Source organism: Danio rerio, chromosome 8 (assembly GCF_049306965.1).
Source record: "Danio rerio strain Tuebingen ecotype United States chromosome 8, GRCz12tu, whole genome shotgun sequence".
Lineage (NCBI taxonomy): Eukaryota > Metazoa > Chordata > Actinopteri > Cypriniformes > Danionidae > Danio > Danio rerio.
In genome coordinates this window covers 20,239,372-20,261,346 of record NC_133183.1, presented here as the reverse complement: position 1 = coordinate 20,261,346, position 21,975 = coordinate 20,239,372, and the positions used below count along the sequence as shown (strand labels likewise).

The 21,975-nt window shown below is 35.2% G+C and overlaps 1 protein-coding gene across 4 annotated transcripts in view; it reads left to right on the top strand.

Moving 5' to 3' along the window:
* obscna (obscurin, cytoskeletal calmodulin and titin-interacting RhoGEF a) overlaps positions 1 to 21,975 on the top strand; it is an 80,306-nt gene that overhangs the window by 46,963 nt on the left and 11,368 nt on the right. Inside the window, exons 46-74 of one of the 4 annotated variants that reach the window (XR_012384210.1) lie at positions 101 to 158; positions 281 to 393; positions 517 to 626; positions 1,506 to 1,706; positions 1,786 to 1,880; positions 2,494 to 2,667; positions 2,812 to 2,971; positions 3,072 to 3,179; positions 4,717 to 4,881; positions 4,971 to 5,129; positions 5,760 to 5,937; positions 6,024 to 6,137; positions 6,214 to 6,381; positions 8,524 to 8,626; positions 8,702 to 8,831; positions 8,914 to 9,016; positions 12,360 to 12,399; positions 14,405 to 14,483; positions 15,856 to 15,965; positions 16,570 to 16,682; positions 17,425 to 17,593; positions 17,820 to 17,910; positions 18,008 to 18,208; positions 18,326 to 18,386; positions 18,471 to 18,548; positions 19,669 to 19,841; positions 19,946 to 19,972; positions 20,080 to 20,232; positions 20,311 to 20,356. Coding sequence is in view for 3 of the 4 variants with exons in the window: in XM_073910182.1 (XP_073766283.1) it covers positions 101 to 158; positions 281 to 393; positions 517 to 626; positions 1,506 to 1,706; positions 1,786 to 1,880; positions 2,494 to 2,667; positions 2,812 to 2,971; positions 3,072 to 3,179; positions 4,717 to 4,881; positions 4,971 to 5,129; positions 5,760 to 5,937; positions 6,024 to 6,137; positions 6,214 to 6,381; positions 8,524 to 8,626; positions 8,702 to 8,831; positions 8,914 to 9,016; positions 14,405 to 14,483; positions 15,856 to 15,965; positions 16,570 to 16,682; positions 17,425 to 17,593; positions 17,820 to 17,910; positions 18,008 to 18,208; positions 18,326 to 18,386; positions 18,471 to 18,548; positions 19,669 to 19,841; positions 19,946 to 19,972; positions 20,080 to 20,232; positions 20,311 to 20,356 (3,440 nt within the window). In the remaining variant the exon portion in view is untranslated. Of the gene's footprint in view, positions 1 to 100; positions 159 to 280; positions 394 to 516; positions 627 to 1,505; positions 1,707 to 1,785; positions 1,881 to 2,493; positions 2,668 to 2,811; positions 2,972 to 3,071; positions 3,180 to 4,716; positions 4,882 to 4,970; positions 5,130 to 5,759; positions 5,938 to 6,023; positions 6,138 to 6,213; positions 6,382 to 8,523; positions 8,627 to 8,701; positions 8,832 to 8,913; positions 9,017 to 10,782; positions 10,922 to 12,359; positions 12,537 to 14,404; positions 14,484 to 15,855; positions 15,966 to 16,569; positions 16,683 to 17,424; positions 17,594 to 17,819; positions 17,911 to 18,007; positions 18,209 to 18,325; positions 18,387 to 18,470; positions 18,549 to 19,668; positions 19,842 to 19,945; positions 19,973 to 20,079; positions 20,233 to 20,310; positions 20,357 to 21,975 lie in introns of those variants that run through there. The other 3 variants (XM_073910182.1, XM_073910183.1, XM_073910184.1) reach the window with 3 other exon arrangements.

Genomic DNA, 21,975 nt, shown 5'->3' with positions numbered 1-21,975 from the left:
CATTCAAGCTCAATTGATGTACCCTGCCTAAACTAATGCAAAGATCACTGTTTAAATATATGTTTCAATAGAGACAGTTATAATCCTGTTCCCTTTCTAGTATCCTGCCACTCAGATTATGACACAGCACCTGATGTTGAGACGGAAACCCAGTCTAGGTAAACTTAGCATGTTAAAGGTCTTATAAAAATAGTATTTACAAAGACACATAGGATCATTTTCTCTTTTTCTTTAATTCAGGATTATACTTTACTTTTTAAATTAATATGTTCTCAAACAGGGGAAGAGAGACAGGAGAATCAAAAACTGAGGCTCCTACTACACACACTTCAGAAGAAGAACAAATGATTAGTCTACAAACTCCAAAAACTACAGACCAGCTGAAAGTAAAAGGTCAGTTCCCTTGGGTCTGTTATTCCTGTTAATTATTTAAACAGTGATATTAAAGTAAAGTACACTCAAGCCACTTCTAATATGATGATGTTGTCTGCATTCTTGCATTGCGTTTTGGCATAGGTGGTGATGCAAAGAGCCACACACCTTCTCCCAAACGCATGCATTCCTACAAGTCATCTGCAAACACCGAGTCATTCTCTGAGTCAGATGGAGATGATGACAGAAGAGAGGTATTGACTTTTTCTTACTACTAATAGTAATAATTCTGCCATGACAACTCTTTGAGAGATTTAGTATGGTAATGATTATGTATAAGGCGATGTTGGTGTTTTTACTGTTGGCAGCATAGATCTAGTATGCTACTGCTTTTTGAGAATATAACTATTGAGGGAGACACTGACAGTGCGGATCCAGGTTTATTTACAAGAATGGTCAGGCAAGCAACTCTCAACATAGGGGCAATTAGATGTACACAGGCAAATCCACAGTCATAGGTAATAAACAGGCAGATGGTCAAAAGGCAGGCTGCAGAGTGGAATAAAAAGTAAAACAAACAAAACAAAGCAAGGGTCAAAACCGGCAAGGCAAGGAAAATGCATCCTAATGTCACACACAAACACAGATAAACAAGACTCAGCAAAGAGGTGTCTGCAGTGTATATACAGTAGTTCTTTTAATCAGTTCCTGAGCAGCTCCAAGCCGTGAGTATGTGAAATCAATGGAATGAGGAACAGGTGCATGTGAGCGCTGCATGACTGGAACTTGTAGTCCATATATTGACGGATTTACAGTTCTTTTTTAGTGAACTGTGTGTTTACCAGCGATCTGCAGCCACATGATTGCTGGTGATCATAACCATAACACAGAGCTGGTGCAAACATAACATACATGTTATGCTCTATAGTAGATCTATACACAGGTGGAGCTAGGGTGGAGAAGGGTATCTGAAAATGTGCTGCAGATTGCTAGCCGTAAAAACATCAAGGTATTTAAATGTTAAGGAGCTAGTTCATGGACTGCTGAGATGACGACGACAACCAATCATTTACATGAATGTATTTTTCATGTTGTCGCAGATATAAGTATTACAAGTCTTCGTCTCTCTGCAGACATTTGATATTTATGTTGCTAAAACCGACTGTCATCCAATGGGAGGAAACAGGGAGGCATTTGTACTGAAGGAAGGTCAGTTTGTGGAGGTCCTGGACTCAGCCCATCCTGTTAGATGGCTTGTCCGTACCAAGCCAACCAAGATCACACCATCCCGTCAGGGCTGGGTGTCCCCGGCATACCTAGAAAAGAAGACACGGGTAAATAATTATGTGTGTGTGTGTGTGTGTGTGTGTGTGTGTGTGTAACAGGTTGTTTAATCATATTTTTTTCTTAAAGGAAATATTTTCATTGGCCCATGAATCCGAGACAAGAGAAACCCCTGATAAAAGCAGAAAGATTTTCACAAAAGATGAGCACAGCTTGATCCAAAGGTGAATCAAATTCAAATTTCAGTTTAGCTCAATTAAACGTTTTAAAAATATTTATTTTAGTGCAGGATTGCATTGAAATGATTGGCATGAGGCATAAAACAAATGTTTAATATAAACAATGAAATCATAAGTCCAAGGCACTCGAAAAAGCAAAAAAATAAAAAGCCTTTAATAACATGGCTAGGGTGGCACGGTGTCTCAGTGGGTAGCACTGTTGCCTCACAGCAAGAAGGTTGTTGGTTCAAGTCCTGACTGAGCTTCCCAACAGTTCAAATGCTTTTTAATTTTTTCTGTTACTTTTGAAGTGCCTTGGACTTATGATTTGGTTGTTCTCTTTATGAATCCCTCATCCAAAGAGTGCCGACACATGAACTACCCCTGAAGCACGTTTTGTTTGAAGTTAAATGTTTATTTTTTTAAGTTAGCTAATATATATTTCTAGTTAGCTTATGTTTTGCTTCAGCATCTAAACAATGACTTACAGTAACTGAAGATAAAATCTTGTTTTTTTTCTCAAGATTTATGTTTTATTCTGTTTACTTTCTCTTTACTCAAAGTTCTTTTGGCTAGTTTTATATGATATCAACAAAAATTATATTTTTATTTCTTCCAGTCGCTTAATCAAGGGACTTCTTGATGGTGAAAACAGTTTTGTTCAGGAGATGAACTTCTTTGTGGAGCATCATTTACAATACTTGGAGACAAGCTGTAAAGTTCCTCTCACCATCCTGAGTCAAAAAGAGTACATATTCAGAAATTTCAGGGACATTGCAAGTTTCCATGAATGGTAAAGCATCTCTTAATAATATAATATAATATAATATAATATAATATAATATAATATAATATAATATAATATAATATAATATAATATAATATAATATAATATGGTGGGTTAGCTTATTTGTTTTTCTTTATCCCTCCATCTCAGCTGTATTCTGCCCAAGCTGGAGATGTGCTTCTCAGATGATGATGTTGCCCAGTGTTTTGTCGGTTATGCAGCGGACTTTGAAATGTATCTCCAGTTCATTACAGGCCTGCCCCAAGCTGAGGCCTGCATATCTGACAAAAACACACAGCATTTCTTTAAGGCAAGACGAAACACTGGTTTCAGTCTGGTGTAAGAGACTCCTTCTTTCAAATGATGTACAGTGCCATAAAATAAACCACAATTCTTCTAATGTGTTTTAGCAATATGCAAACATAGAGCTGGCAGATCTGGATACCCAGGTCTTCAGTGTTGGCACATATTTGCAGAGACCCATGGAAAGAATTGAAACATACAAGACTGTGCTTAAGGTATGGCAGCTTGGTAATTTTCTTTCATTTACTGTACATACACTCACTTTATTAGGTACACCTTACTGGTACCAGGTTGGATCCCCTTTTGGGTTCATAACTACCTTAATTCTTCATGGCATAGATTCAACAAGGTACTGGAAATATTCCTCAGAGATTTCAGTCCGTATTGACATGATAGCATCACGCAGTTGCTGCAGATTTGTCGGCCGCAAATCCACGATGCGAATCTCCCATTCCAACACATCCCAAAGGTGCTCTATTGGATTGAGATCTGGTGACTGTGGAGGCCATTTGAGTACTGTGAACTCATTGTCGTGTTCAAGAAATCTGAGATGATTCGCGCTTTATGACGCGTTATCCTGCTGGAAGTAGCCATCAGAAGATGGGTACACTGTGGTCATAAAGGAATGGACATGGTCAGCAACAATACTCGGGTAGGCATTGACATGATGCTCAATTGGTACTAATGGGTCCAAAGTGTGCCAAGGAAATATCCCCTTCACCATTACACCATGACCACCAGCCTGGCAGGATGGATCTATGCTTTCATGGTGTTTTCTGACCCTACCATCTGAATGTCGCAACAGAAATCGAGCTCATCAGACCAGGCAACGTTTTTCCAATCTTCTATTGTACAATTTTAGTGAGCATGTGGAATTGTAGCCTCCGTTTCTTGTTCTTAGCTGACAGGAGTGGCACCCGGTGTAGTCTTCTGCTGCTGTAGCCCATCCACCTCAAGGTTCAACGTGTTGGATATTTTCTCTTAGAGATGGTTATGGGTGAAAATTCCAGTAGATCAGCAGTTTCTGAAATACTCAGACCAGCTCGTCTGGCACTAACAATGTTCAAAGTCTCTTAAATCACCTTTCTTCCTCATTCTGATGGTTGGTTTGAACTGCAGAATGCATTGAGTTGCTTCCATGTGATCGGCTGATTAGAAATTAGCGTCAAAGAGCATTTGGATAGGTGTACCTAATAAAGTGGCCGGTTCAAACTTGATCAATGTTGAGCTTGACAAAGAATGTTATGCTTCTGCTTCACAAGAGTGCATTTATTAGATAAAAAAATACTTTAAATAATGACAAATCAAAAATTTCTGCAGCCATCAATTCAATCTGCAATGTCACACGATCCTTCAGAAATAATTTTAATATGCTAATGTTGGTGTAGAATTTTATGAATTATGAATGTTTCCATCTAATAATGTGAATTAGATTTATGAACAAGTCTGGAATATTGAATAAAACATTTGCGAATAATGCAATGACCACCAATGTTTCTAACCAATGAGCTAAAGAGAACTAAATCATACGTTTTTTATGTGGATTTTCAAAATTTAAGCACATACTGGCATTTCCATTTAAGATTTTTTTATGATCATATCCAAAATAAGCTTAAAATTAGGCAGATGGAAACAGCTATTGAGTATCATAGTATGCGGGTGATATATATCTCTATTCATAAACACAAGCTCAATGTAGATAAGTTATTATAATTGATTTAAATTAGCTATATTCCATTTGTATTTTTTAAGGAGATGATCAGGAACAAAGCAAAAAGCGGACAGAACTGTTGCCTATTAGAGGATGCCTTTGCCATGGTTTCTAGCTTGCCATGGCGTGCAGAGAACTTGCATCATCTGTCCATGATTGAAAATTACCCGGCACCTCTCAAGGGGCTCGGAGAACCCATTAGACAGGTACTGTATCATCATATTCGACTCTTTGTTTACAAGTTGACAAGATGACACATGTGAATCAGCATCCTGCTAATAAAATGTGCTTTTAGGGCCACTTTACAGCATGGGAGGAGATTCCTGAGGTCAAAAGCTCTCAGAGAGGACATCACCGCCATGTCTTTCTCTTCAAAGACTGCATAGTCTTCTGCAAGCCAAAAAGAGAAGTTGGCACACACACCGAGGCCTACATATTCAAGAATAAAATGAAGGTTTAAGCAAGCTTTCCCTTTTAATTACTTTGGCACTGTGTCCTAACTAGACATGATGCAGTGTCGTGACATGGTAAAAGTTATGTTACAAGGAGTTTTTGTCCTAACCATCTGCAGCCAACAGCTGAACAACAGTATATACTATTATGACAATGATCACCTCAGGGACAGATTATGGGCTTTATTCAGTTATAAATGCCACCAATGTGAGTTTTAATACCATTTTACATGACATTTATTCCCATATTACTGAAAGCAGCAGCAGATAGTTCACCTCAGGTCTTGAAAATAAAATTATTAGCAGACGATTCGAAAATGAAAGTCAGACGTGTGACTCAGTGCAAACCAAAATCAGTCACTCAGTAGCCTATTAATAATGTTAAAGAGGTGTAATAAGTGTTAATTAGATTAAAAGCCCTTACCATTTCATTAGAGTGTTGTTGAGACACGTGTTAATAAAACAAACATTGGGCAGTCTAATCTAAATGCGGTTCGACAGACAATTTGACATTGCATTTGAAGAGATGTGTAGTACTTTACACTCCTCATATTACTGTATGTATATCATGGCACTGCTAATATCCGCAGTCTATTGCAGATTCAACACAAATACACTTGCTTTCTTCACAGTTGAGTGATATTGATGTAAAGGACACAGCAGAAGGAGATGACAGATCATTTGGGCTTTGGCACGAGCATCGGGGAATGGTGAGAAAAATCATTTTGCAAGCTCGTTCCATCCTCCTTCGTCTCTCCTGGCTCAAAGACCTGAGAGACCTGCAACAGCGCAACAAACAGCCAGCTTGGTGTAAGCCACAACTCATACTTTTGAATACATTTGTTTTGACCGCTTAAAATGACTGCATTTATGCACCTTTTTATTCATATTTATAGGTGCCCCATGCTTTGAGCAGCATCTTACTGACTATCCAGCAAAGCTTGGGCAAACTGTTAAACTGGTCTGCAAGGTCACTGGTACACCAAAGCCAGTAGTAAAGTGGTATAAAGGTAACAATAGTGTAATATGCGTGTATATAAAAATGAAGTGTTTTTATGTAATATGTGTTCTGCTGTTGTTTCACAGATGGCCACGCTGTGCAGGATGATGAGCATCACATTACATCAGAAGGACAGTTTGGTGCTTGTTATCTTGTACTGACTGGTGTCACCGTGGCACACTCCGGTCAATACATGTGTTATGCAACCAATCCCGCAGGGAATGCAAGCACTCTGGCTAACATTATGGTTGATGGTATGTTTTTGAGCAATGATTATTTTTGGCATTGTTTTATTTCTTTTTTTATAGTGTATACTGCCCAATAAGAAAACACTTGCATTGATGTAATACATACATTGTGTACTGTTTCATCTTTGCCAGTCAAATCGTATGAGGTGCCACATAGAAATTATTTTAACCACTTAAACTCTGCGAACCCGGTCATCGATTTTCGCTTTCAGATTTAAAGGGCTAGCTATGCACCAGACCCTCGTAAGTGGTGTCGTTTGAAAGTGTCAAATCTATATTTTATGCACATATGCATCACTTTGGTTTTTATTCTACTGTATAAAAGTTATTTACACTTAAAAACACAGTATTTTGGATACCCGAGCTAGGTATTTTACATTGGTTCATTTTCATATTTTTTTATATGACACATGTACAAGTTATAGCTCAAATGAAAGCTCTTGCCGGTGCTCATACAGATCTAGCATTCTTTTTACTGAAATATATTCATATGCCAAACAGTTGCTGAATGAATTGTGGTTTTTCCATGGCGCAGAAATGTAAACAATACATTCATGATCAATAAGCAGCCCCAGATAGCACAGACAGCTGTCATCTCTTACCTTATGCTGTGCCCTTTAGGGCCATTCTCCTCTGTTTTTGAGGCGATGTGCATAAGTAATCCTTTTATATGTCTGATGTGGTCCAAACACAGTGAATTATGTTTGATCAAATAACAGAATAGTGAAATATAAATATATAAACAAGGATCGGCCCCTGTGGCTTGTATAGCACCTCTCATCAGTTGGAATACAATAACTTTTGCATAGATTATGGTAGAGACATTTTTCTTTTTTCCTATGATTACAATCATGTGCAGGAACCACCAAAATTAATTACAGCACGCTAGACCACACAGAGCCTAAAAGTTACACTTTCAAATTTGAGTTTATAAAATAAAATACAAAAAAAGCGCCTCTTTTTTTAGATGTTTATTATAACACAGAAGACATATACAGCTGTTTTAAACACTTTCAATAGTGTTTTATGAAAATTCAAAGGGTTTTCTTTAAAATTATACCAAATTTTTGCATTTAAACCTCTTTATGTGGATTTGGGAAGCTTTTAAATTTGGGTAGGCAAAATCCAGGCGGAAATCCCCAAATAGCAGCAGAGAAAAATGGAGTTTAAAGTGGTTAAACTTTGCTTATCAACACATACAAAAAACATAAGCATATACACCTAGAAATGACTTGCATATACTGCTGGATGTTCAAAACAATATATATAAAATGTTTATATGTCATTTCATGTTTCATAATATTTCATATGTGCATGTGCATGAACTTTTCAGTGTAAAAGGAAGGCGTTTCAGTTTAAAATAAAAGGTGTTTAATTTCAGCATGAAAGTCGTTTAAGCGTAAACAGAAGAGATCATTATTTAGGTCATTAAGATTCAGGTCATTGCAAAGCAAAATAAAATAGAAAAAATGTGATTGAAAGTCCTGGACGGAGAAATCAGTGGCCACAGAACGCTAGGAGAACAGGAAACTGAGCCGGAAAGAGGCACTCCTGGAGAGTAGTGGTCTCACCAGTGGTGGCCTGACAGAACACCAGGAGCCAGGGACTCACAGCAGGCAGGGCTGGATCAAAGCAAGTCTCTCAACAACAGCACAGAGAGACGAGCACGGTCGAGCAGTAACAGGTAACACAAGATGCATCAAGTAACAATGAACCGACGAAGACATGAGGGAAGAGAGCACATTATAAAGGGAGGAAACAGCATAAGGACCAGGCGTAAACACAGACTAACGAGGACTAGATGAGGGCTAAACAAGGGGGTGTGACACCTGGAAACAAGGTGGGAGGAACAGAGGAAGCACATGGTGAATACAAACACAGGCTAAGCCATGTGATCAGACATAACATAAACATAGACACATGGAACGTAGACAACACAGAAAAGACAGACAAGGAAGGGCTATGACAGAGTCGTGATAAATAATGATCTCTTCCTTTGCTCAAACCATTTTTATGCTGAAATGAAATGCCTTCCTTTTAAACTAAAAATGCATTTATGATAACATGTTTTTGCATATGTGAAATTGATGTGATTTTGCTGTATATGTAACTATAAATTGAAAAAAGTATGTATATTGGTTCGTTAAGTGCCTCCAAGTTTCACAACCAGACTGCAGAACGCAGTGCTTGTAAAAGGACAAGATGTGCAGTTCAAGTGTTCCACACAATCTGTTCCTTTCCCATCAATAAGGTAAATCTGTTTTTATTCAATCATAATTATGTAATGTCATTGTTATACAAAACATCACACAGTCTACATGCACAGGTGGTTTAAGGATGACATTCAGCTTGAGGACAGTAGGAAACACCTGATCCAGTCTGATGTTCAGACAGGAATTCTTACTCTTACTATAAAGAAAGCTGACGAGGCCGACGTGGGTCAATACCAGTGTGAGGTACCAGAGGATTCCATTGTTCATTAAGTTCATATTATCTATGGATCTCATTATATACACTTTCTTTGTGTTCATGATACAGCTACTGAACGAAGTGGGCAGTGCCATGTGTAAAGCTGAACTCTGTGCTCCAGCAGCAGAAGCTGTGACAGTCAGCTCTCAGAAACAATCACAAACTGTCCCAGGTAGGATGAAGAGGAATATGAACAGCAGTTACTTTTTAAAAGGGTGATTCACCCAAAAATGAACATTTCCTCATCATTTGTTCAAACTCAAATGGTTTTAACTACATTATAAATATCTTTCTTCTGTTGAACACATAGGAAGATATACTGAAGAATGTTGAAAAAAACAACAGCCATAAACCCTATTCTGACGAGAAATTTCTGTTTCACAGACTTACATTGTGATTTTAATCCCGTTCAAATCTGTCATGTCTGTCTTTTTCACCACATGACTTCTATAAAAGTTCCAGAGCAATTTACATACTTTTTCAGCAAACTTGTCCAAATACGAATGTCTGTAATTGTGGATAATGTTTTTTTCCAAAGCTAAATTTCCTGTGTGTTTTTTTCAACGTTTATACGGGATTCTGCTTTTGGCTCATCATTAATTGATGTAGATGTGTTTGCTACCCTTTGAAGAAATAAAAGGAAATCAACAAGAAGAGCCAATTTTGTTTATTTTGTTAAATGTAAATTGTTTTATAAATAGCTTTTATAAAATGTTTAAATGCTAAAAAAGTTAGGATGTTTGGCTTGAGATTTCAAAATCCTTAAATGGAAATTTACTCAATTTCAAAATACAAATTAATATCATATTTCATAAATTGTGTTCAATGGCAATTGTTTTTCAATTATATTCTTGTAATGTACTTTTATATACTGTAGTTTATGATGCAATGCCCACATGTAAAACACAGACAATTTTACCTCCTCAAAAAACACAGAAATGTTAGTCGCATTAAAATCCATACATAAAGTGACAGACATCGGATAAAAAGGATTGTAACTCAAACATCATTTGGAAAACTAGTCCCGTCGAATAAGGGCTATTGACACCCATAGTAGGATTGGTAAGCTACCCAACAATGGTTGAGACAAATACAGCAAATTCTATAGTGATTTCATTCTTCGGTATATCTTCCTACAGTATGTGTTCAACAGAAGAAGGAAGCTCAAACTGATTTTTAAACAAGTGAAGGATGAGTAAATGATGACAGAATTAAGACTTTTGGTGAAATATTCATCAAAATTAGTCTTAAAATGCATGCATTTGACAATTCTCACTATCTGAGATGGTGGTGGGCACTAGTAGGCTTTGAAGAAACACAAACCACAGTCACCTTTAATTCAAACTGCCTTCATTCCACCGTTTCCTTTTTCTGTCATATCAGTTTCAGATCTTCTAAATTTTCATTTCACTCATAAACCACCTAACAACTACTGTAGAAGCCAGATTAACTAAGTAAAGTTTATGTATAAGTGAAGTTTATGTATAAACAAATTTCGAGAGGATCACGTGCTTATGATTGCAAGTGGCTGGATCCGCATTATCCAATTCACTATGCTCCAATCAGATGACTCCTAAACTACTATAAATACCCTGGGTTTCATTCAACTGCTATCTTTGTTTTGAAGAGTCCCCCCTTCCACCCCTACTCCTCCTTCTTCCTAGATGGGTGACACGGTGGCCCAGTGCTTAGCACTGTTGCCTCATAGCAAGAATATCTCTGGTTCTAGGCTTTGCCAAACCAACAGACATTTCTGTGTGGAGTTTGCACTTTCTCACCGTGCTCACGTGGGTTTCCCCCCGGGTTCCCTGGTTTCCTCCCATCATCCAAAAACATGCAAATTAAGTTAATTGACTAATCCAAATCTGCACCATAGAAATGCTTCTAGTATGTAGTTATCTCCAAGAGCAATCACTTAATGTTCATCGTTTACTACAGCAGGGGAGTTCTCGAGATCTACCTGAGCTCAACGGGAGGGAACCCTGGACTCGAGGATCTCATGAGCTCAAGGCTCTCTTCTGGGACAGCATGCCAAACAGGCTTTATAATCAATCATTAGCTAAGTGTGAACTCTTGAAACAAGGTAAATTAGTGCAAGTGGAAAATATTGGGGGTGATTTTATTTACGGTCCACAAATGACAAAAACATTCCCAAAGCAGCTTATTTCCACAATGTGCAAAAAGCAGTGCTAAAAATGGTAGTTACAAACCTAATTAAGTTTATGGGTTTGGACATTTCATCAATTCCAAGGTTCTATCTAAGTAAAAGTCTTGAAATGTGAACAACTTATAAAAAAACATCCCATAATGTAAATAAGTTGTCATTTAATAAAAATATGTGAATAACTCAATTTTGACAAAAATATCAGATAGAACCTTATAATTCTAAGGTGACAATTTATTTAAAATGAAAACCTGAAAATGGACTGTACTAACCATTTACTCAACCTCAAGTGGTGAGTAAATTAGTAAATTTTCATTTTTTTGTTTGAATTATTCCTGTAAACACTCTCATAAATTTTGTGTTCGAATTAGATACTCTTACAATCAGATATGAAGTAAGGAAACTTTTCACACCTATTTATCATCTTTTTTTTCATTGTGTGTCTTTAGCAAATTCTGATAGTAGTTCAAAAGAGAGAAGTAGATTAGTATAATCAAGTGTAAGAAATCCTACTTTATTGCTGTTTCATAAGAAGCAGTAATCCATCTAGGTGGGGTCTTATTCTTGAAGACATTTTTGATGGGATCATTAAAACATCATCCACCATCTTTATTGAGGCATCTGCATTGCATTATGTCATTAGAAACATCTACTTAAATTATAATATTATATTTGATGTACTGTTTGGCTTTCAAAAGTTTGGGGTCTGTGTGATTTCTTTTTAATGATTTCTTTTGTTTTTGAAAGAATGCTTACTCAAGGAAATTATTTGATCAAATAAAATATTTTCTATAATTTAAAGTTTTATATTTTAAAATATATGTTAAATAAATACATTTTTGGCAATCATTAATCTAGTCCTCAGTGTCACATGATTCTTAAAAGTCGTGTGATGATTTTTATTTTATTTTATGTTAAAAATTGTTGTGCTGCCTAACAGTTTCATGGAAACTGTAATCCATTTTGTCTTGATAAATAGATGAACGACATTCATTTAAAATATAAGAAATATTTTACTGTCACTTTCTTGTTCAGTTGAATTCATTGATAAAAATATTCATATCATTACCTTGAACGGAGCCCAAACTTTTTAACAGTACAGTAAGTTCATGGTTTAATCAATTAATGAATTAATTAATTTGGGATTAAATGAAATTGCATGTTACTTCATATATCATATCTACATCATACATGTTAATGCATTATTTACTGTGTCATACCTATGTGGTCATATGTTGTCAATTATGCCACATACTTTAAGTGGTTCATAAGCAGCTTTTGAACCCTTAGTCGATCTCATGCATTTCTTCATCATGTTAACATCCCACTTTCCATCCCACTTCCTTTTTAGTCACAGAGCAGGCGATTAAAGATCTGATCAAATTCATCATGTAAGTGTCTTTACAAAGAACATTTTGCATGCCTGGTTGTTCCTCTTTTCTTACCGTTTCTGTTCTTCTCTTTGTCCACTCATCATATCTGTTCATACATGTTCTCACTGTTCGAGTGCATGCTTCGCTAAAATATCATCTTCAAAGCTGGTTATGTGCTGAGATTAAAGCCTTTCTGCAGATAAGTGGCCAAGTTTGTATAGATGTCATCTGTGACTTAAAATGTTGTTCGGGAAAGGCTATGACCCTTGCTCTGTTTTTATACATTGCGAAGGTAAGTGATTCTGTTATTTCACAATTAAAATTTGAGGAGAAAATTAAAACAAATATTACATTGAAACTTATCGTTCCACTACAGACAAATGTAAGTATGATGATTTATTATTTTAACTATTTATTTATTGCATTATTCAAAACAATAGCTTATTGGAGATTTTTAGTTTAATTTCTCTGTAATTTTTTTGTTCATTTTTGCAGTTTACTTCCAATCAAAGATTTGGGTTTTTAATGTTTTTTTTTTTTTTTTTTTTTTTTATAAAACAATTTTCATTCATTTGATCACAAATAAAAACACAATGTTATTAAAGTTGCAGTAGGTGATTGTCTTTAGAGTTTTTTTTTGTTGTTGTGCTGGTTTCCACACATTTCAATAGTAATGATTAAAATAAAGGATCTAAATGTATTTATATGTACTTTATATTCTGGGTATGGCATGAGACTAAAAAATGTTCATCCAATTAAAAATGGTCAGGCCCATAAATACTATAATTCTGATTGGTAGCCCAAACTGTCTGTCAACAAATGTAGATTTTTACAACTGCACACCCTGTTCATGCAGATCCGCCGTTTCTTTTAGACAGGTACTGTTATGTTTTAAAGCTATTTTAGTCAAGCAAAGCTTATGAAGATTGTGTTGTTATGAATGGGTTATATGCACAGAAGTGTTGTTTTGCCATTGAAATCTTCCGGTGAAAGATTGATGTGACGGTTTTCAATTTCATAAGATATATTTTATATATAGCCTGCTTTACTGATATGACGTTGGTTTTATAATCATATTGGTTCATTTTTGAACAATGACAACCTGTGATGCCGTCGCTATATTGTTCGTCATGCTACTCTGAACATTTAGTCTGAAATAGCATGTAAGTGTAGCTTAGTAATTAGTATAATTCCTGCACCTCGCCGGCCAACCACTAAGCATACAGTAGTCGCTTTTAAGGCGAAGTGCGTGAGAGAGTGAGACCAGCCATCCTTGCATGCTTGAAACATTGCAAATTATGACAAGTTTTGCTTGCTACACAACTGAAAATGCTCTAGATATAATACAGTTTATCGTTCAGAATTGCAGTATATAAAGTACTCTAAAGTTTCTAACTGGCGATTGAAATGAACTAGTGAGTCTCAGTCATCTTTGAGGTGCGCGCTCATGATATAAGGAGGCATGGATTTGGATGACAGGGGACGGATTGTGTTACAAACATATTATCCTAACCGGTTAGCATTTAGGCAGATCACCTACTGCACCTTTAAATATTGCAATTTCAAATCATTGTTTATATATATATATATATATATATATATATATATATATATATATATATATATATATATATATATATATATATATATATATATATATATATATATATATGAATATTATAAAATGCAAATTTAGTCATTTTGAATTTGGTAGTGATTTTTTTTTGTGATCAATATTTGAAACAGCATTTCTGCTGCGCTTCTCTGAAAAACATAATACATTTCAAAAAGATTTATAAAAAAATGCTTTCATTTAAAATACTAGATATTTGAAACTTTGTAATTGCCTTAAATTTACTTAATGATATGCTTCTCTGCTGAATAAAAGTGTTCATTTCTTTTTTTTTCAATAATTTTACAAAAAAACTAGTTATTACATGATTAAAATTTTTACACAAATATTAATGTAAAATCAATTAAAGAGACAAACAGATTTTGACAGGCAAATTTTGTTTTCTAATAGAGGCCCAATCAGAAGGCTGGTCCAGTTCCTTTGTGAAGAACCTGTTTCATATACTCTTTCAACCTGGATACCCTGAACCGTGAGTTTTCACATACTCTGTGTAATGTATGGCCTGAAAACCTTATCCCCACTGTTACAACCTCTTTGATGTTAGTCTAGGGTAAAAGTAATAACATTTAAGAGGTGTGGTACCTTTACAAGATGATGGGTGAAAACAAAAGACACAATCAACAAAACTGCCAACAAAAGTGATTTAATGTACAAAAAAGTTAAATCAGAATAATGCCCGAATAGATATACACTCAGAAAAATATTTACAAGAATAAAGTAACAAATTAAACAAAGTATCAAACAAAATTAGGTCAACTCAAGAGTAAGGGGACGCCAGTGAAGCCAAATCAAAGAAATAAATATAACAAAACAATTCTAACTCATAAGCAAAACCCTTACCTCACTAGAACATGAAAAGAAAAAGAAAAGAAAAATCTTCAGCGCCGAGCGCCGTAAACTTACCTATTCTGAACTAAAAACAAAACAAATACATAAGTGGCATTCACTTTCTTACCTGGTGTTTTAAACAATGGATTGACTACGTGTATGTAAGATGGAAGTCGTACGACATCATCCCTGTCCGCCTTACTCTGAGGACAAAGTCAACTCTCAGTGATCTGTTTTAGGTTTGAGCAGGTAAGAGTTGTGCCAAAGTAACAAACAAACAATCGAATATAAATGTACAGAAATCACAATCTCGTTCAAAAATGGGCAGAAAATATACTAAATAATTTTATCCAAACAAAGGTTAAGCAAAATTAACGAATAACAAAATCTCTCCCTGGCGTCCTTATATGTGACAGCGCCACGTCACCTAATGATGAGTGTCTGATCTCCTGACCAATCAGATTCCGCGAAGGCGGACCTAAAGGATATGACAGGTAGAGATGGGGAGAGAGAAAGAGAGGGAGAGAGAAAAAGAGAGAGAGAACGGGACGCCAAAATTCCACCAATATACGGCAACCGTTACACCACCAAGCATTTTTTTTAAAGATGTTTAATAGTTGTCTAAAAGATGTCTAAACATAATCGTCTTGACTAAAATGGCTAAATTTGGGCTGTCAGTGAAAATCTAATAGATGTTAAAGAATAGGCCAAATCTAGGCTAGTCATCAAATAAGCAGAAATGAATGACTACACCATATAAAGTCTGTCTAATCTGTCTATTTGACGACAAGTCTAGTTGGGCTATTCTTAGATGTCTATTAGATTTTCTCTGACAGCCCAAGTTTAGCCTTGTTTTTGCCAAGTTGTCTACATTAAGATTTCTATTAGACACAAAATTGTTTGCTGGGTAGTGTATACAGTATAGTTCTCCACTCATTCTGCGTATACTTTTGTTCTTTAAATACTGATACTCATAATGTTTACGTCTTGTGTCAAAATGTGTGTTTCCAAAGAGCCACTGCACTCACTGTGGAGGAACAGCATGACGTGGAGAGGCAGGAGTCACCAGAAGAGCCAGAGGAAACACACTTTTACTCAGACACAGAGGAGCATCAGCTCACAGGTAAAGACAGTCCGAGATGTTAAACAACCTGTGATCAATTATCACCACACTGTAAAAAATGTAGGGTTCCACAATTCAATCATGTCATCCTAACTCATATCGATTAAGTTAACACAAAAAATTAAGTGGATTGAACATAAAACAAATAAGTAATCACCAATAAATCTTAAGAATTGTATTGTTTGAGCTCATTTTATATAAGTAAAATGAACAAGCAGCAAAATAATTGAACAGTGGATTGTGAAACTCATCTGCACTCAAAGTACAAAGTGTGAATCGGAAGTGGCTGAGACTGTTTCAATATGTTGATGTACTTCCAACTGAATTGAGTGAGGGGCAGGGCTGTCTTTTCACGCATCATTCCTTCACAGCAAACTAACAGTAATTTAGGTGGGGTTAAGAATACTGTGGCTGAAGCCGAGAAAAATGCAACTCCAAATGTGGAATCAAATGGTCAGACCTTGATTAAAGATTACCAAAACAAAACAAAAAATGTCAGTGAATTAACTTGTTCGGATTAATTGTTCACCCAAAGAATAACACTGTGCGATAGCAACATAAATATTGGACTTTTGGATTTCACATGCAATTTCATTATTTTCAGAGCCTCCAGCTGTACAGGTGGCCATTGAAGACCTTACAATCCGACCTGGTCAGCCTGCAACGTTCTGTGCTATTATTACTGGCCACCCTAGACCAGAGATTCAGTGGTTCAAGGTATCAAGAGATCTAAATGGTGCTGATGTTTTTTAATTTCCATAAATGTTATAACTAGACCCACACTATCTACAATTTTAGCCCATCAATCAGTCTTTTTATTTACTTATTTAAATGTGTTTAAATATACAGTCAAGCTCAAAATTAATTACACCAATGGCAAATTCTGACTTAAAGTTACTTTAATTCAACCAGCAAGTTTTTTTTTTTTTGGACCAGAAATTACATAGTCTTTTTCCAAAAGATAATAAGATGATGTACAAGAGGTATCATTTTAGAATTTTTTCCCAACACTTTTATTTACATTTGAGCAAAAACTTTGTCAGAATTTGGTATGAATCATTTCAGGCTAAACTGTAAATTTAATCAATTTTATATTAATTTCAGCAATATTCTTAAATAATATACAAATGTTTATATAATTTATGTACATTACAATTAACAAAGTAATATTTTATGTATTTTATTAGATATATTAAATGAGAGACTTACTTTGTTTACCAGACAAGTGGATCTAAGTGGATTTGCATTGTAAATCTTAAATACAAGTTAAAAAGTTCTGACTTTTTATTTCATGTTTTAAGTTTTTAGTTACTTTCCTCTCAAAATCACTTTGCATAAATCCACAGATTTTTTTTTTTTGCAAAATATTGTGCAGAATTAACAATAAATGTCAGCAGAATCTGTCTGTCCCTAGTTATTACCAAAAACAGTATTTACTGCATACATTTTCTTTCCTCAGGATGACGTAGAGATCTCATCCAGTGAGTACACGGTAATAGTCCAAAATGGTGCACGTTGCTCTCTCACTTTGCTGGATACTCAAACAGAGGACTGTGGCACCTACACCTGTATAGCTAGTAACAGTGCAGGACAGGTGTTTTGTCACGCACAGCTTAATGTTGACACAGGTGAGATGTAGATATCTGTTATTATCTTTAGGGTTTGCAAGATGTGATTTTGTTGCTAATCAAAAGTATCTAAGCATCTAGAAACCTTTGGCATAACCTTTTCAACATACTATGATTTGGGACAAACTGATTCTATTTTCAAATATTATTTAGGATGGATAGTATGCGAATTGGGACACAGCAATAGTGTTTTAAAATAAAGTTCACTCAGGTGTTTTCTTTTCAGGCCCAGAAGAAATTGAAGAGTCGAGAGAAGTGGAATTTGGAAAAAGACGGAAACTACATTCTGTGTATGATGTTTATGAAGAAATAGGAAGGTAATATTAACTTTTTTTTATGTGTCATAGTTAATATAATATCAGATTTGTTTTATGACACCCTTCTTACATTTCCTCATTTTGTGTGGACATCCAGGGGCACTTTTGGAGTGGTTAAAAAAGTCACACACAAGGCGAGTGGTGAATGCTTTGCTGCCAAGTTTCTTCCACTCAGGAGCAGCACGCGAACCCGAGCGTTTCAGGAGAGAGACCTGCTGTCCCGTCTTGCTCACCGCAGACTCGCCTGCTTGCTGGACTTTTTCTCCACAAGACGCACGCTGGTCTTGGTGGTAGAATTGTAGGATTCAATATTTCTTCTTTTTTTAAATGATTCAGTATTTAACTTTATAAATTAAGCGATCATATAGTGATGTCATATATATATATGCTTTTATTGTTTTATTTATTCCCACAGATGTTCTTCACAAAGCTTACTAGATCATTTGTTTTTAAAGGGATCGGTCACAGAGAGGGAGGTAATATTGGCAATTTTATTGAATTCCAAGCATATTTTTAAACATAATCAAGCAAAATGTATAATTGTGATTCTTTAATTCTAGGTCCAGTTATATATTCAGCAGGTTCTGGAGGGAATTGGATACATACATGGTATGAATATACTACATCTGGATATCAAAGTAAGTTATTTTCGGCTAGAATAACAGCAGTTTTTAATTTTTTAAACACCATTTTAGGGACAAATTTATTAGCCGCTTTTAGCTAATTTTTTTTCTCGATAGTCTACAGAACAAACCATCATTATACAATAAATTGCCTAATTACCCTAACCTGCCTAGTTGACCTAATTAACCTAGTTAAGCCTTTAAATGTCACTTTAAGCTGTATAGAAGTGTCTTGAAAAACATCTGGTAAAATATTATTTACTGTCATCATGGCAAAGATAAAATAAATCAGCTTTTAGAAATGAGTTATTAAAACTATTATGTTTAGAAATATGTTGAAAAAATCTGCTCTCTATTAAACAGAAATTGGGGAAAAAATAAACAAGCAGTCTAATAATTCAGGGGGGCTAATAATTCTGACTTCAACTGTATATATATATATATATATATATATATATATATATATATATATATATATATATATATATATATATACATATATATATATATACATATATACACACACACACACACACTCATGCATATATTTGAGAAAATGTGTATTTATATTTAGATATAAAATAAATGTGTTTAAATTTAAACTTCTATGTAACAAAATAGTTTTTTTTTATAGTTTTGTTTCTATGTATGTATCACATATATATATAATAATTAAATGCCATTCATACAGATATACAGTATTATGTCAAAACAAACCTTTATTTTGGGTGTGATTGATCATGATTAATCTTTGCTCAATATTTATTATTTTAATTAACAAATTTAAAGGTATAGTTCACCCCAAAATAAAAATTAAGCCTACATTTACTCACTCTTTGCTTGTTTGAATTTTTGTTCTGTTGAACACAAAAGAAGATATTTCAGGGACTATTGGAAAACCATAGCAGGAAAAACAAATAGTATGGAAGTCAATGGTTACCGGTTTCCCCCAAAAAACATTAATAGGTTTGGAACAAGTCAAGGGTGAGGAAATGATGACAGAACTTTTTCAATTACAAGAAATGGTACTAATTAGAATAATTAAGGCTTTTACAATCAAAAAAAATTCTAAAGTTGAACTATGTACTAATTTGCAACTATCTTTATAAGTTAATTTACATTTTTTTCTATGCAGACAGACAACATCCTAATGGTGTCCCCCACAAGAGAAGACATCAAAATATGTGACTTTGGCTTTTGCCAGGAAGTTGACAGCTCCAGACATCAATACAGCAAATTTGGAACTCCTGAGTTTATTGCTCCAGAAATTGTCCACCAAGAGCCTGTGACAGCAGCCACTGATATCTGGTGAGTAAACATTTTTTTATACCAAGTTGTTATGAACAGAATGTTCTGAAATCTAATTCTGTCATACTTTTTTTTTGGTTAAAGTTATTTTTTATTTATTCCAGGTCTCTTGGTGTGGTTGCTTACTTATGGTGAGTGCTTTGACATTTACATTTGCTTTAGCTTTGTGTGACTATCAAAGCTTTTATTTATTTATTTTTTTATGAATCATTTTTATAACATTCTTTTTTTCTGGCAGCTTAACATGCCACTGTCCTTTTTTCGGGGAGAACGACCGTGCCACACTGATGAAGGTTGCCGAAGGTGTGCTGTACTGGGACACACCTGAAATCACAAGCAGAAGTGTGGAGGCACAGGACTTTCTACATAGGGTTCTACAGCCAGACCCAGAGTAGGATCTGATTGCATGGGTGTATTTTAAGTGTTTATGAGGAGCAGGTGATAATGCTCTTTTGTGTCACCTTCATAGAAAGAGGCCATCTGCATCTGAGTGTTTGAGCCATGAGTGGTTCCAGGTAAAACCACTTTTCATTGTGTTTTTCTGTACATTAGAATGTGTCCTGTTTATTTATTATTTTTTTATGGAAAATCAAACATTTTGACATTTATTTAAAGAAGGCACTATTTCGCATTGATTATAGCTATATAGCTTACTTTGATAGCAACATCTGCAAGAAACAACTGATGATATTTTAAAGGACTATTTGAGGATCACAATGCAACCAAATACTTGTTTGTTTGTAATTTAATTCATTATTGTTTTCTGACCACCAGCTTGTATTTCAATTTATTTTGAACATATTTCAATAAATAATCTATATAATAATACAATAATTTCAACGTGTAAAAATTATTATTAAAACTAAAAGTATTATCATATGCTAATATACTTTTCAATTTAAGAATGTTGTTTCGTTTCTATTTAGATATATTGCATGGTAAATGATGGTGGAAAATTATTACATTATTTAATTTATATAAGGCATTTTATTTTCACAAGTTATTTTAATTACTGAAGTTACTGATGTGCCCAAAAGACACATATTGGGCTCTATTTAAACACATATTGGGCTCTAGTGGTTTGTGCTGCAGTGCATAGTCTAAAAGGGTTGTGCTTATTGTCTTAATGAGTTCTGGGTGTGTTTTGAGCATAATGTGCATTAAACCAATTAGAGTTTCGTCTGGCGAGGCAGTGGCACAGTAGGTAATGCTGTCGCCTCACAGCAAGAAGGTCGCTGGGTCGCTGGTTCAAACCTCGGCTCCAGTTGGCGTTTCTGTGTGGAGTTTGCATGTTCTCCCTGTCTTCGCGTGGGTTTCCTCCGGGTGCTCCGGTTTCCCCCACAGTCCAAAGACATGCGGCAGAGGTGAATTGGATAGGCAAAATTGTCCATAGTGTGTGAAAGTGTGTGTGGATGTTTCCCAGAGATGGGTTGTAGCTGGAAGGGCATCCGCTGCGTAAAAACTTGCTGGATAAGTCGGCGGTTCCTTCCGCTGTGGCCACCCCGGATTAATAAAGGGACTAAGCCGACAAGAAAATGAATGAATGAGTTTCGTCTCCCATTCCTTTTAAGAGTCAGTTTCATCGTACCTTGGTGCATTTGCTATTTTACTCCACTTTGTAAGTGAAAAAACTGAATGGAAAAACTGAACTCTTTACTAGCGAGAAAACAGTTAAACAGACCATCTGCAGCGAGAATAAAGCATGAGCCTCCTCCATTCGGCCTCTTTACTTTCTCTTTACTTTACTCTTTACTTTACTCTTTTATTTACGTGGATTAGGAAACGCTGTTGTATGCACTCCACTGAAGACATCCATTAGCCTACATCATTAATTTCATTTGTTAAGCGCATAGATTTGTTTCAAAACTATTTCTAAATTCACTTCTAATTTTCAGTAAACGAATAATCTTTTGATCTTTTATAACCCATTTTATTCTATTTTTATTTGTTTTAATCATTTTTATTCTTATAATCATTTTTATTTTCTTGTTTCTTTTATTCTTGTTTATGTAAAGAACTTTGAATTACCATTGTGTATGAAAAAACTGTGGTCAAAAAACTTATATTCAGTTATATCCAAACACACATCCTATTCATATGGTGATAATGATATGATGATGAAAGCCCCCTGACA